General features: G+C 42.7%; 2 protein-coding genes across 7 annotated transcripts in view; both read left to right on the forward strand.

Moving 5' to 3' along the window:
- mast1a (microtubule associated serine/threonine kinase 1a) overlaps positions 1–5,885 on the forward strand; it is an 80,657-nt gene extending 74,772 nt beyond the window's left edge. For 4 of the 5 annotated variants that reach the window (XM_086211167.1, XM_086211168.1, XM_086211169.1 and 1 more), the window contains 3 exons: positions 22–158; positions 935–1,122; positions 1,322–5,885. In XM_086211167.1, the coding sequence (XP_086067293.1) occupies positions 22–158; positions 935–1,122; positions 1,322–3,036 (2,040 nt within the window). In that variant the 3' untranslated portion in view covers positions 3,037–5,885. The remainder of the gene's footprint in view (positions 1–21; positions 159–934; positions 1,123–1,321) is intronic. The other variant, XM_086211170.1, reaches the window with a different exon arrangement.
- A 1,275-nt stretch (positions 5,886–7,160) lies between these two features.
- atg4da (autophagy related 4D, cysteine peptidase a) lies at positions 7,161–15,150 on the forward strand. 2 transcript variants are annotated; one of them, XM_086211173.1, is made up of 11 exons: positions 7,161–7,589; positions 9,402–9,669; positions 10,373–10,456; positions 10,646–10,819; positions 11,041–11,392; positions 11,484–11,548; positions 11,683–11,834; positions 12,514–12,592; positions 13,353–13,429; positions 13,586–13,705; positions 13,876–15,150. In XM_086211173.1, exons 2-11 carry the CDS (start codon positions 9,453–9,455, stop codon positions 14,053–14,055), a joined length of 1,500 nt encoding a protein of 499 aa, XP_086067299.1. In that variant the 5' UTR covers positions 7,161–7,589; positions 9,402–9,452; the 3' UTR covers positions 14,056–15,150. The 2 variants fall into 2 exon arrangements, with proteins under 2 accessions (XP_086067299.1, XP_086067298.1); XM_086211172.1 differs by having other exon boundaries at positions 7,161–7,519.
- The last annotated feature ends 551 nt before the right edge of the window (positions 15,151–15,701 follow it).

Genomic DNA, 15,701 nt, shown 5'->3' on the forward strand with positions numbered 1-15,701 from the left:
TAATGGCAATGATCTGTGCAGAGCGGCAACAAGGTGACAGTGACAACTACACCTTTTGAGAACACATCTATCAAAGTGGGTCCCGCCCGTAAGGCCAGCTATAAGTGTAAGATGGCCCGACGAAACAAGAGGACCATGGGCAAGGACGGCCAAGACAGGTAGGACGGCCGTGCTACTGCTCCACTCTGTATAAGTAGTGTGTAGTAGCAGCTATAGTATGAAGTTGTTTGAATGAATTAAGTCTGTCTAGATCAATGGCTGGTGTTTTTCCCATTTTTCCCGATCATCCTGTGAGGAATAATCTCTATTTTCACTCAATAAAAGTATAATAAAACATTATTATTTACAGCACTATTATAATTTTGGTCTTTTACCAAAATAACTTTGACTTCATTTTTTTTGTCCTTTGCTGTTTCAAGTCTATATTTTGAAACCAGACACTCAGAAACATCCAAAATTAAATGATCCTTTCTCACGCTATCAAAGCTGTGTGTGTTTGTCTCCAGCAGCACAGCTCATGAATACAATTTCACACCTCAGTTGAGTCCGAAACCAAAATAGATATTGACAATAGTTCACTGGGGTGTAGTTCTGTGTCTAACAGTTGATTCGCATTATGACTGAACAGGAAATTAATGGTTTTAGAGAAATGGTCACCTTATATTTTCAGTATGATTTGAAGCAAAGTTTCTAAAATATCTTAATGTAATGCTTTTAAATAGAACCATAATCCATTCATCTACTTTTTTTCTGTTTTAATGAGGTAAGTTTTCATGAGAGAAGCCTGTTTCTGCTCTGTTTTATCCCATTGTTTCTGAATTTGTGAGATATTTATGTTACTAATTCAGTAAAAACAGGGCTTTTAAAGCTTATGTTATTCACCGATATGTCAACCCTGCTGAAAATCGGTTTTCCTTTTCTGTCTATCCTGCAGTAAGAAGCGCAGCTCATTGTTCCGTAAGATCACCAAGCAGTCCAATCTCCTCCACACCAGCCGCAGCTTGTCCTCTTTGAATCGCTCGCTGTCCTCCAGTGAGAGTCTCCCTGGCTCACCGACTCACAGTCTATCTGCCCGGTCCCCCACTCAAGGCTACCGCTCCACCCCTGAGCCCTCATATTTGGGTAGGACACTGGAGCTAAAGATGCACGCACACACTAGTCCATTTTTATAACAGACAGTTGTAAAATATTCAAATTTATGTTCAAAGCATATGGCTTGGAAAGTCTGGTGTACGGCCACAGTGTCAAGCAAAAAAATAAACCATTCTCTCTGAGGTCTGAGTTGATGTTTTAAGTCTTGCTGCTTTATCCGTCTTTTCAGGTGCTTCATCCCAGAGCAGCTCTCCAGCCTCCAGCACACCAAACTCACCCGCTCCCTCCCAGCACATGCGGCCAAGCTCCCTCCATGGCCTCTCCCCCAAACTTCACCGCCAGTATCGCTCTGCCCGCTGTAAGTCTGCTGGTAATATCCCCTTATCCCCACTGGCCCACACCCCCTCACCCACGCAGTCTTCGCCTCCTCCTTTACCAGGCCACACCGTAGGGAGCTCCAACACCACTCAGTCCTTCCCTGCCAAGCTCCACTCCTCACCGCCAGTTGTTCGTCCCAGGCCGAAGAGTGCCGAGCCCCCACGCTCACCTCTTCTGAAACGAGTGCAGTCAGCAGAGAAGTTGGGCTCACCTTTGACCCAGTCCAGTTCAACAGGAGGACTGGGGGGTCCACTTAGGAAGCACAGTTTGGAGGTGCAGCACTCTGAGTACCGTAAGGATGCCTTCCTCTGTGAGCTTGGGCTCCAGAGCCTTCTGGAGACAGATGGAGAAAACTTACCTCCTAATCCTCCACCCCTGCCATGCTCCTCATCAGCACCGGAGACTCGAGTGCTGAAGCCCGTGAGGAGGTTGGGGAGACAAGAGTCGCCTCTCAGCAGGGAAACACTGCTGGCTGGCCGAGAGAAGGAAGAGAGGGAGCGAGGGAGAGAGAGGGAGAAGGAGAGGGAGAATGAAGGGGGGACAGTCCTGGAGAGATTGAGTCGAGTTGGAACAGTGTCCCAGTCATCCTTATCAAGAAAACCTCACACAGGTCAGCTGCCCTTGAGCTCGCAGGCCAGCCAGAGCTCCAGAGTAAGTGTAGAACCCACGAAGGCTACAACTCCGAGCATTCCTATCAAAACAACAGGAAGTCTAGATGGCCAGAAGGTACCTGAGAGGATTCCCCAGGGCCACGCAGATTTAAGACAACTAGACACCAAGGCCAAAAGTGTGGTACCTAGTAGTAAAACTCCCCAAGAGCAGCAGCCAGGGGGCCGAACTGAGCCAAAGCAGGAAAGAGACACCAAGAGCAGTCCTAGCAGTTCACCCTGTGCTGCCTTCACCAAAGCCTCGTCCACTCCACCAGATAAATGTATCAGCACGACAGTGACCAGCAGTCCACTGAGCATTAGTAAAACCTTTAAACCATCAGGTATGGGGGACAGCTTGAGAAAGGCTGAAGGTGACAGCAGTGAATTGAGAACTCCAGACCTCGGCTCCAAAAGCCCCAAACTCCCGGCTCGGGTTCTCGCCCCTGTTGTCCCCCCACATGGACAGCCACTATCACTGGGCAAAGTAAGGCAGGGACTGGGGCCTGTCAACTGCTACCGTGGAACCCTTGACTGGGAGGACAAATGTCGCCTGGAGGTGGTGGAGGAACATTCCCCTTCTCCTTCTCCCTCCCCTACCGCTGTGACCCCCTCCCTCTGCGGACCTTCACTCTGCAAGTCGCGCCCTGTCTCCCCCGGAGATAAGACAAGCTTCGTCAGCCAACTGACCACTGTGGCCAAGAATGTCCTGGGGCCAATCAAGCTTGTCTCCCAGGAGGGGTCAAAGAGTAAAGACCAGCAGACGAGGGCAGCAGAGGAGAAGCAGTCGGGCATAGCGGGACGGTCTGACACTCCTGCAGGAGGTCGAGTGGTTGCTGCGGCTGCGGTAGTGACGCAAAGCCCTTCAAGTTCACCACTAGACAAGGCTGCAACAGGTAGCAGCCCACCAAAAATGTGACTCTACTGGGTCCCTCAATGGGCAAAATAAGAAAATTGCCTTTTGTGGAAGAACAATACAACAGAAGTCAAGCACTTAAAAACAATGTACATTCCAGTTTCAGAGTATATGAAATGTTATTTATTGATCCCAATCACTGACTGATTCTGACTTAAAACCAGGATTTACAAAAAAATACTGTAAAGGTGCATTAACTGTTGATTTTCTATTTTAAATTATTTAATAAGAAGATTCTTAATGTAATGTGGAACACTATCAGATGTATATGTGTGTGGGTCTATGTGAATGCATGTCATATGGTATGTGCTGTACGTGTATAATAGGTACAAGAAGGTCAAAAAGTGCTTTACTGATCAAAACATGCTGAATACTGTGAATACCAAATTTAGTCACTCTATTTTGTCTTTCAACCTTCTTCTTTTGTTGTGTTTCAAACAAGACAATGAAACGGGGATGAACTGAGACACAGTCCAAACCGTAATGTTTGCATCAAACAACGCAAATGACACACAGCATCAGTGTGACTTCAGTGAGTAAGCAAGCGCTGAGATGATTGTGCTCGTTTATCCTCCATGCAGCAGTTAACTTTCTCTCGTTTGATGGCGCTGTCACTGGATGTCACATCCAGCACTGTTAGGGGTTGATGGGGTTGTGTATGTGTGTGTGTGTGTGTGTGTGTGTGTGTGTGTGTATGCGTTATAGAGAGAAAGAAGCCACCTTGGGTCTATTTCTGGTAGTTCTTGAAGGCTGTGTCCTGCTGCAGAGGAAAGCAGGGTTGACAGAGCTAAAGCTCAGCGCTTATCTCCCCTACACAGGAGGGCTACCACAGCCCTTTCCTCCCTTTGCTCCAGACGGAAGCCTGTGCGCGTGCACACACACACACACACACACACACACACACACACACACACACACACACACACACACACACACACACACACACACACACACACACACACACACACACACTGCCAGAGGAGGCGGCAGTGGCATTGGCTGATTTTCATGCATTTAAAACCATACCCCTGTGGTCCATGAGACAGGAGCATGTTTGCCAGTGAGTGAGATAAGGAGTGTGTATGCATCAAGGAATAATTACGCTTAATGCAGACGGCTCCGCAAGGGTCATGAGAGAAACTGGAAATAGACAGCAGTCAGTAAGTATCCAGTAGCATTTATATGTTTTTGCTGAATAAGAAGAAACTGGTGATGACTTTAGAATGCGGAGGCATAATTAACTGATACAAGCACATATACAATAAACCTGTGTGTTGATATGAGCCAAAACATGGACAGCTGGCAGTCATGGATGTAGCATACAGAAATGCATTTTTGGAAGGGCTCAAAAGCTAATGAAGGCCAGGGTTGTGGATATGGACATGATATATAATGACAAACTCTTATTGTGAAAACAAATATTCTAAGTGGCTGTGTGGTTAGGTAGACCAAGATTCAGATATGTTCACATTTGTTGTGTAACTTACTGATAAAAGTGTTTGTTTAAAATCTACTCTACTGAAACTGTGTTCAGAGAACAGAAGCAGCCACTCATCTTCATGGATGTCAGTCTCAGTAGCTGTCCAGTGTACATAATCTTATGCAAATCATTTAGCTATGCCTGGGAAAGTAGGGGATACTTTCTCTAAGGGATCGGGTTCAAATTCCCCCAGTGCTCTAAGTGTAAAAAGCAAGACTTGATTGAGCCAGTGACAGCAAATATGAAGTTCACATCAAGGCAGAAACCCAAAAACTCCAAACTTTTGACTATGTAAACAATTTCTCAAAGTTTGTCCTCCTGTCACTGATATTTGCAGTCAGTCTTTTTTGGAGCGAAGTGTACAGTTGCGCTGAGAGCTGAGCTGGCAGTATCATGTTAATTGAAAATACATCAAAGCTAGACCTCGGAGGGTACATATTTCAGCATCAGCAGTGTACAACTGTTTTGACATAAGCGGTCAATGAAACAATGTGTCTGACTTGACTTTGACACAATACTTGATTATGATATATTCAATTTCAATAAGTTATGCCATTCAGCTTTGAATGTGTTGGGGTGTATTCCTGATTTCACATCCTCCAGTAAAGAAATCCCTCGCATTACATTTAAGTTACAATGCAGTACATACATTTTACAAGGCATGGCACTCTACTGCCCTCCAGTGGTCGAAAATCTGAACATGTTTTTATCTGGTGTAGTTAGAGGGCCACTGAGGAAGTGCAGAATGAAGGCGATAGGGTTAATAAATATGCATTTATGTTTCTGATACAATATTTGCAGTAATGATCAAAGGAACACTTGAAACATATTCCTTTTTCTGCTGTCGCGTGACTGTTATTCTCTGGAATAGGGATTAACATTTTTGAAAATACTGTGTTATATATCCTGCTGATAGGGATTTCTTTTATATCTTGATGTAATTAACAAGTCACATGCAAGTCAGCTCTAATCACCTTAAAACTAACTGTAATGTAATCTTATATCATGCCCACTTGCAGGCCTTTTCCCACACAGTGGTGTCAATACTAGTGTTACACATTCAAGGTTGTTTTTTTTTTTATTAATTTTTTGTTGTTGTTGTTTACAGAGAGAATAGTAGAAATGCACTTTATTTGAAAATCATTTGGTGGTATTGTTTCTATGTTACTTTGAAGAAAAAGAATATACATGGTATACAAATATGAGCTCTACAAATGCAGAAAAAAATGATTAAAAACATTCCACATTTCTCTGTTCTCTGAAAAATGTATTTATTTGTGGTTCGGGGCATTTTGTTGTGATAGACGTGATTCAAATGCAGACACCTAAAGTGCAGTGAGTGGAATAAAATTCAGAGATTTGTTCCCAAGTTTGTAATCTCTCTTTTAATTAAGATCCTACAGCATCTCTTATATATTTCCATAATAAACACATGTAATTAGGCCTGCATGTTTTATAATCTATTTTGTGCCTTGTATTTATTCAGGGATATGTTGAAAAGTCCTTTTTCACAGCTTAATCTTCCATGTCAAACAGGCTCATAACTGGTAGCATATTAATTGCTACATTGCAAAGCCATTATTTCTATTGCCTTTCCTGCTGTTCCCATTCAAATACAGGATGTGAAAACGGATCGTGAAGAGGATTCATTTGGGATTGTTCCGATTCTAGCAAGGCACTCAGGATTCAGCAAGATGCTTTCAGACAGCACAAAGATGGACACAGTACAATACTGACTGTTTTTGTTTTTTGATGACAAAGAAGCGAGAGTATGGGGATGCTAATGAAGTAAACATGTCAGTCAAATACTCTTGTTTGGGCTGAGAGCCTTTGTGGAGTGAGTAGAAATTCTTGACAGCCTGGCCTCTTCCACTTCCTTTGGTGAAACAATTCTTCGGATCAAGCGCCATTTAAGAACAGTCAGTGTCCCAAGACCAGCTATAGACCTTTGAGAAGAGTTGTTCAAAAGACCCTTCAACTACAGAATTTCAAAGTTTGAATTTTTCATAAAACACGGAAAAGAGACATAAGATTAAACAACTATTTCAACATTTATTCACCAATTTTCTCCAGACTATTATGAATTTCCCCTGTTCCTATTTTCAGTAACGCTCTAAATTTTAGGTAAATAGTATGAAATAACTCTGAAGCTTTTGGTGAAATTGGTGCTTCTATTTCACGTATTTTGTTTTATGTCATTGGGATTTTTAGATAAATGAAACCATTTACTCCTGTCCTTGAGTTTGATTCAACCCCATGACACAACCACGTCCCTCCTCCTATCAAATAATGGTATGATCCTTCATAGGACATTAATCCATCTAAGTCTTGAGAAGGTAACAGCGTAGCAGCTGATAAATTTCCGTCCTAATTTCTCACATTTAACATTGCATCTATAAAGAATTTCAAAACGTTAATTTTCCCCGTCTTGGTCTTACAAGAATGGCAATGACACCGTTTTCTAAGGAACCACACAAATTCTAGGCAACTTTATTTGAAGGCTGAATGATTTGGGATCTAGTTAAAGATTATTTAAAAGACTGAACTGTAGCAATAATGTAGACAAGGTGTCATGTGATTCTTAGCCTTATATAACTGTAGTGAATATTAGCCAATAGCATACTATTAACGTAATGAGATAATGGAACCATCCAATCCCCATCAATCCGGAAGAACAACACCAAGCCTGTTTGCTCAGGGAAATACACTTGGCTGCTATATTTGCTGGATTGTCTTCACCACCGTGAACACGTATACTTGTTATTTGTGAATTTAGGACCACCTATCATACTAATGTTATCTGCGATTGTTAGGAAGTCGTTCAGGTTTGTGGACAATCCGGTTTGACCGCTAGCTAACTAGCTAGGTAGCTAATGCCGTGGACTAGCATAAGGCGCTATCGGTAGCTAGCTGTAGCAGGCTAACAGTGCCCGGTGTTGAGGTGTAAAGGCTGACTTTGCGGGTGTACCGGGAGGAAATCATCAAGATGAACCAAGCTACTTCAAGGTACTGACCACCGCAACCGCCTTCTACAGCAGCTACGAAGTTGTTAGAGAACGAATATATATGTGTCCAGGTATATATTTTGTTTTTTGTTTTTTTACGTGAGCTAGCTATGTTACTACGAATAACCACGCTGGTGTGTCTTTACGAATGTGAGACGGGATTCACAAACCAGCTCTTCACCGTGGGACCAAGATATCTGTGGTTCTGTTCACCAACAGCTAAGCACTAGAACCACTTTAAATGTGTTGTTTTATTAAATCTGTTCGACATAAGCTGCTTTATTTTAATAGCCGTTTCTGAAGGTTGCGACGTGTGTTTGATATTGAGACATTCATAAGACTGAGGTGACAAACTATGTGGGAAGGCCTCCAGTATGAATGAGCCAGTTCAACAGCACCGTAGATGACAGCTGTCAAAATGACACTGGTAATAATTATCATGTATTTGATACGAACTCAGTACAAACTGGTCAGCACAGCAGAATGATTGATGGGGAAATTATTGCGGGGCTGCTGTGTTACACTCAGTGTCAAACCTGTTGTTCTAAGGCTTTGGCTGATAGGTGTGTGCTGAATCTGTTATTAAATTACAATTCATTTTTTGTCCTGCTTGTTTGTGGCATGACGTGAATGTAAGAGGCTTATTCATGTTCTGATGAGTAAATGTTTGTTCTGCAGCAACATATGTTAAGTTACAGGTAGATCTACTGTGACCAATAATGTCTACCTTCCAGAAACAGAGCCAGGCGATGCAAACATCTGGGAGATGATTTTACCGCTCATACAGTGTTTAAAACCTGTCTGTGATTTGTGGGAAAAAATTGCCCTCCACAACAAATCATTCTATAGTGCTGTCATTCTTTTTTGTATGTACTTCTTCACATGCCGACTTTATTTTTCCAAAACTATAACACAGCTAATGTATACAAAAAATGATGTGGCCACTTTTAAGTTACATAGGTAGAGATTCTCATTTCTCCTCATTCAGTTTTCACATTTTCTCCCTTTTGGTCCCCTGCTTCCTCTCTGGTCAAATCCAGACTTCCACCCTCGTCATCTTCTTACCAGCTCGACCCCTCTGTCCTCTGTTTTTAAATGTTGCTGAAACTTCACTTGTTGAACTGTAACACACGGTTGTCAAATGCTAATCACATGAGGTTTTCCCCTCACAGGAATGTCCTCACTATTGTAATCAGTGACTACGCAGTGTTCCTTATGAAACTGCTACTCAGTTTCAGTCTAGGGTTTTTTCTTCTTCTTTTTTTTTTTGTTTGCCTGGTGCAGCTTTGTAATAGAAGACTTTTTACTGAGAATATGCATGTTACACATGAATTTTAAGGAAGTGAGGCCTTTGGTTTACAGCCCTAAACTTAGTGCCTTTTTTCCCCTCCCTTTTTTACAGAGTAATAAAACCATGTGATTTAATAGATTTGTCAAGCCAAGCTCATTGGTTCCAACTGGTCAAGTAACACCACTATTTTTTGTAGAGGGAACAAGGGAGAAGTGCATTTGATGTGGACTATTTCAGCCACAAGTCAATACACATTTACTGCTCTATTATTTAGGTCAGTTAATGGGATTGAAACAGAATAAAGTACAATCCCATGTTACTGTGGTTCACTGTTGTGTTTTAATGGTTTTTGGACAGAGTGAGTATAGATCTAGGATGCAGCAGGTCATAATGGAGTGGCTACACGGGAGATGTCTGATGGTAGACATTAGTTAAGCTTTTGCGTTGTGTCTTTTAATGGGTTTGTTGACAATTTCAGTGACTGTTTTCCACCTGAAGAGCCATCTAAACTTGCTTGAGCAGCTGTCTGAGCTTCAAGTCAATAGTTAAACTTAGTTACCTTTTTAATCCTGCCCTCTTTCTACCCTCACAGTTGTGTGTTGCAATGAGGGGTGCCAGAGTCCAGCTCTGAGAAGTCAGAGCCATGAACTCAGTTTCCCCCAACGCGGCCCAGTATGTTGGTGGAGTGATGCAGAGTGAGGTGTTGGAGAGTCGGAGGCAACAGCCGCTGGAGCAGCAGGGCAGCTTTGGTGTGAGGCGGGCGCAGCCTCCAGATCCCAGTAAAGAAGCCAGTGGAGAGCCGGAGGAAATGGACAAACTGAAAGCCAAGCTGATGTCAGCATGGAACAATGTCAAATATGGTTTGTTATTCTAAGAATGTATGTGTGCATCTGTCAGTGTGTGATTTTATCATTTATCTACACGTGGGCATGTATTTTATAATATGGTGATGTTGCACATGTGTAAAGAACGACACTCACAAGGGTGTTGTAGTTCTTGTTTTTATTTCAATCTGTAATAATAACATTGCACAGAGCGACCCGATCTCATCAGCAGTTCACAGTAGGTGCTCGACTCTCACCTGGCACCTACAGCCGAGCCGAGTGAAGTGTCAGAACCCGATGTCGTAACGATCCTGCGGCGCCCTCATGTCGTACAAACTACAATCCTTATAGACAAGATAAACAGTTCTCCTTTCTAAAATAAATAAAATACATTTAAAAAATAGATGGGGGGCAAACTAACCAGGTTCCCCACAGTGACACGGCACGGAGGTAGAATGGCTGTCTAGTAGGGGAAGCGTGGCAGCCTCTGCTATCAGTGTGTGAGTGGGTACTTTAGTCACCTTTGTAAAGCACTTTAAGTACAACCGTGGTAGGAAGGCGCGATATAAATACAGGCCATTTACCATGCAGACAAGTAAAACTTGTTAAGATGTTGAGAAAATCATACAGAAAACATGTCAGTATGTTCACAGTAAATCACCTAGATCAGACATCAGGCATTTCTTTCTGCTCAGTGAATTCTTTCCTCAGCTTGGTTTGCTTCTCTGTCTTTCTTTAGGTTGGACTGTTAAAACTAAAACCTCCTTCAACAAGACTTCACCAGTCACTGTCCTGGGTCAGTCCTATCTGCTCAACAGTGAAGGTAAGCTCTCGTTTCATCGGAGATCCTATCGTCTGCAGAACAACACATCAAAGATCGGACGAAGGTGTTACTGGAATGCGTGTTAATCTTACTTTCTTTCTCTGGGCTTACAACAGAGTGAAAGAAAGTCGTCCTCTTTTAATTTTTCAGCCTCCATCCTCATTTTCCCTTCTCTGCACTCCCTCTCAGAACAAGTGGAGCAGTTCCATCTGGCCTTTGTATCCAGGATTTGGCTGACCTACAGGAGGGAGTTTCCTCAGCTGGAGGGCTCCACCTGGACCACAGACTGTGGCTGGGGCTGCATGCTGCGCAGTGGACAGATGCTGCTAGCTCAGGGCCTCCTGGTCCATCTGATGCCCCGAGGTATGTTTTTCTGCCACATTTTACTCTTCTTGGACAGAAATATAAACCCAGTAACATACATGCATTAGCGTGATTTTTTTTTAAAAGGTTTTTGTGTTTCAGTTGTAATTAAGAACTGAATTCAAATGATACCTTCTTTGGACTCTTTAAAGCTTATAGTTGAACATTTCCCCTCAGACCTATAACCTTGCTGTGACCTACCTTGTTTTTATACTCTGCAGACTGGACTTGGCCAGATGCTCAGCAGCTAACTGATGTAGAGTTTGAAGCATTCCGAACACGTTCCGTAGCTCGGGCTGGAGGGGTCCCCATCCCATCTTTTGGTTCCTCGCGAGGACCCAACACCTCTGAAAAAACTTTACCAACTGATCACACACCAAGATGCAGCCAGAAAAACAAGCCGGAGTCTTCGAGGGATAGACAGGCAGATCCCATTCACCACAAGCTGATCACATGGTTCGGGGATCAACCGCCAGCACCTTTTGGGGTTCACCAGCTGGTGGGAATCGGCAAAAGTTCAGGAAAGAAAGCTGGAGACTGGTACGGCCCCTCTATAGTAGCACACATCCTACGGTAAGAACCGTCTTTTCTCAACTCAACTCTTAACTGTATAATTTCATAAACAGGTCTAGGCATTGATTTGAGGACTGAATATATCTTACAGGAAAGCGGTAGCCAAAACCTCTGTTGTCGGCAACCTGGCTGTATATGTGGCTCAGGATTGTACAGGTTAGATTAACGGACTATCGTTGTGTTTCTTGCTCTGAGTAATTCTGACATGTGGTCCTTTTTGCAACGATCTCACTTGAAGAAGACTTTCTTGATGTTCTTTTTTTCCTCATCGTATCTCTGTTCATCGCCAGTGTACAAGGAGGATGTGGTGCGTCTGTGTGAGCCATCGCAAAGTCAAACTCCCCCTGATCCAACCTGCCAGGCCTGGAAATCGGTCATCATTCTGGTACCTGTTCGCCTGGGAGGAGAGGTCCTCAACCCATCCTACACAGAATGTGTCAAGGTCTGTATGTGCTGCCTCAAACCCTTTGCCCATTTATTCATCGTTGTTCATTAAAGCAGTAACCTTCCACTGGTAGTACATAACCTACACCAGGGCTGTGAAGGGTGCAGGTTTTTGCTAATCGATGTTTCAGAGGCATTTAGCAACCTGTTGGTCAGCTTGGAAAAATCTTGGCTTGGATTCTGCCTGTTCAGTCATACGGCCCAAGCTCATCTCTACTTCTGGTGGGCTTTAGCAGCGCACGAGCAAAGATGACGAGAGAGTGATGGGGGAAAAATGGGGAGGGGGTGATCAGGATGTTCCCTGTTAAAGTCGGTGGGGGTAGTGTTGGTAAAAACAGGGGCAAGTAAGTACTGCTCATATAATGTTACAGCAGGGAGCTCAAATGAGTGAGTGATGTTAGCTTAGCCACTGACAGCAAACTTCCATCCCATCCAGACAGAATTGTTCAGTATTAGGCTCTCAAAGCCACCTGATGCTTTTATTTTGAAGGAAAGTTCTCTGTGGTGGAACAGCAACTGATCCAGGATCATGTCTAAAGAGGAAGAGAAAAAGAAAATAAGTAAATGTGTGAATACTAGTTTTCCTGTCAACATGAGTCACACCCCTGCAGGGTTTTTAAACATCTCGGTATGGTGACTGAAGTCAGGGTGAACTCAGTCTCATTGTACGTTTTCAGAACATCCTTCAGCTGGAATGTTGCATTGGAATCATCGGAGGCAAACCAAAGCATTCCCTGTACTTCATAGGCTTCCAAGGTGAGAACCAGCATCTTTGTGTTCTTTAAACAACGATTAAAGAACAATGATATATTGTTTTAGACTGTATTGTCCCCGAGATAAGGTTTGTTTCCACAGTGCTGAATTCAGAAGAACAAAGACAAAGTTAAAACACACAGCAGCAACATAAAATAACAGAAGATGGTACAGTCCACATTCAGGCCCCTTCAGCATGGCTGATTTTTACTTTGAAAAGGGGAATGTGCTTTCATTGTGTTGTTAAGACAATTACCTGTTCTTGACATATTGTTTTTATCTCCTCTTGTCAGTCAGTCACCTGTCATGGGTTGGTAACCTAAACATATAGACAAGTTAAACACATGCAAAGAAGCCCAGGGCCATGTTGGAACAGCCAAACTGCAGCTGATGTTGTCTTTCTAAAGAGCCTTTTATCACACAAATCTGTCCACAGTTCGCCAGAATCCCCCAACTCCTTCACAGTGGATTTTCCTTTCATTGAAACTGTCTTTGCAAGCGCTTTGATGTTTCAGCTCAGCAACGCAGAAACTCAAGCTCTGTGTTAAAGATCGACTCGCTCCTCCTTGTGGAGCGTCTCTGTCAGGCAGTTATCTTTGAATCTACGATCTTTATTTATTTATTTGTTTATTTGATCCGAACGTCTACAAGGGAACTTGCGAATATGTGACGGAGCCATTCATCTGTTACCGACTTGGAAAGTTTCTCATGACGCACACCTTTTATTTCTGCCGTTTTACTTCCTGTTCCCGGTGTTTGTCAGATGAGCAGCTGCTGTATCTGGACCCTCACTACTGCCAGCCTGTGGTGGACGTCACACAAGTCAACTTCTCACTGGAGGTTGGTGTCACTGTCTGCACGTGTTTTCTCTGAACATATTAGACTTAAAAAGTGAGTCCCATAACAGGTTTTATTGTACTGGCCATTTGAGGCTTTTGACCTTTTTTTTAAAAAAAATTTATATTTTTGTTCAACGTGTCTCCTGTCATCCTGTAGTCCTTTCACTGTACATCCCCAAAAAAGATGCCCTTCAACCGTATGGATCCCAGCTGTACAATCGGCTTTTACGCCAAGAACAAGAAAGATTTTGAGTCCCTGTGTTCTGCTGTTAGTTTGGTGAGTTTTTACACCTTCATCTCACGACATTGATCATTCAGTAGCATTAAACATCACCTATCTGCTGTTGGATACAAAATAAATGCTGTCTTTACGTGACCGCTTCATCTTCAATCAGTTATTTTCTGATGTGTTTCGAGTTAATTGGCTGGTATGTGTGACCCTTTCAGGCGCTGTCATCGTCCATGGAGAAGTACCCCATCTTCACATTCGTGGAGGGTCAGGGTCAGGATTATGGGCTTGAGGGTCACAGCAGCAATCACAGCGGACCTGCTGCCCACATTCTGCCTCCTGGCAAACTGGGCCGGAGTAACAACCGAAGAAACAGTGATGAGTTTGTCTTCCTGTGAGACCCTGAGAGAGGCGTCATGTCAAGTCTCACCTGTAGGGGGCAGATTAGAACTCTTCCTTCTGCAAATATTGGAGTCCGTGACCCTTTAGGTGTTGCCTGAAAACTCTTTTTTTTTTCTTTTCTTTTTTTTCATAGTATTATGAACTTCAGAGTGGGTCAAGGCCTGTTAGTCTTGATTCATTCATCAGACATCTCAGAGAATCTTTGGCTTGTAGGAGTAAAATGCAGGAGAAATCTCCAGTTATACTCCACCAGTGGTCTGAACTGTGTCCCTGAAGCCAGTTTAGTGTTTTTCATGATATTTAAACAAGGCTGTCTGGTATTGTAATGTTTGACGGGAAAGACTTGTAATATATACCATCTGCTGTACATCTCCTTTATATTTGTATATCTTTATTTATCAGGTTTATGAGTGGGGGAACGAGTGTCGTGTTGGCGTAGTCGATTTGTTTTGACCTGGAGTGAACTGACGTTTCGGAACTATGTTTCATCTCTCAGAGGCCGAAGAGCGTCTTGAACATCCCGACATGTATTGTAGCGTTGCAGTTTGCTGCAGCGTCACACGCACCAACCACATTCAGGATCTCCTTTATCCAACACGAATGAATCACGACCAGAAAATCTGCTGTTACTCCAGATCCCAGGTGGTGGTGGGTGAAGACGAATGGTCCTTTTTATGTGGAGACATTTATAAAGTAAAACTGACAACAGAACTCCAAACAGATTTACTGTGCAGTTATTTAATAATCGTGCTTCATGACCTGACTCAAGTTTTATCCTGGATCTTCAAACCTCTTTCAGAATGATGTGTTTTGTTTGTATTTTTTTTAATGTGAAGGCTACTGCTGCAAGTTGCACAACTACTGTTATTTGGTTCATGTCGCGATTCAACTTCAAACACTAGAGTCACGCGTCAGCTGTTATCTCATGCATTCCTCTCACCCTTTACTTTCGTCCCAAACCTTATGTTCTTGTGACGATTTCCATATCAGAAGAGAATAAAAAGGTTTGGATGAATGCCTTCGCAGCCTGGCCTGATTAAAAGTTGATGTTTTAACATGCAAATTATTATGCAATAAAAATACTCGTGTCCAGAAAAGGTTATTTTTGTCTCATGTAATCAACCACACAGACCACAGACTCAATTCAGACCCGTCAAAACTCCAAAGACCTAAAACAAGAGCACAATAGACCCACTGGTTTAGAAACAATAAACATGAATTACAATTGAAATAGAATTTCACTACAAAGTTGAATGTAATGCATTAACGCGCATATAATTGTGATCTAAATAACACGTAATGGGCACTTTTTTGTCCCTTTTTTAAATTCAAATTTTAGTTGAAGAAAGGGTCTCTTCTGGCTTTGAACCTGATGTTCACGTATTGAATTTACACCTATGTTTCTATTAGTGTGGAAAACAGGCCATGGAAAACATGATTGCAGTCGTAACATTTAAAAAGATGTTACGCCTTTGTATTATGTGTTTAGCCTGGAGGTGTCACTAATGTGGCTACATGGGTTTAATTATTTGATTCATAGGGGCTTCCATATTCAAACGCAGATTAAAGCGCTTTGCATCAATGAAAACAAAATAGGCAGCACGGAGGACAGCATAAGGTCATTGTGATCGAAAGAAAATAA

Source organism: Aulostomus chinensis, chromosome 8, assembly GCF_037954235.1.
Source record: "Aulostomus chinensis isolate RoL2024-O1b breed Wild chromosome 8, RoL_Achi_v1.0, whole genome shotgun sequence".
In the NCBI taxonomy this organism is placed as follows: Eukaryota; Metazoa; Chordata; class Actinopteri; order Syngnathiformes; family Aulostomidae; genus Aulostomus; species Aulostomus chinensis.

Excerpts from the sequence above, each read along its gene's own strand:
- atg4da (XM_086211173.1), top strand. The coding sequence starts at position 9,453 with ATGAACTCAGTTTCCCCCAACGCGGCCCAGTATGTTGGTGGAGTGATG. Across the intron at positions 9,670-10,372 it reads ATGGAACAATGTCAAATATG|GTTGGACTGTTAAAACTAAA; the intron begins GTTTGTTATTCT and ends GTCTTTCTTTAG. Across the intron at positions 12,593-13,352 it reads GTACTTCATAGGCTTCCAAG|ATGAGCAGCTGCTGTATCTG; the intron begins GTGAGAACCAGC and ends GGTGTTTGTCAG.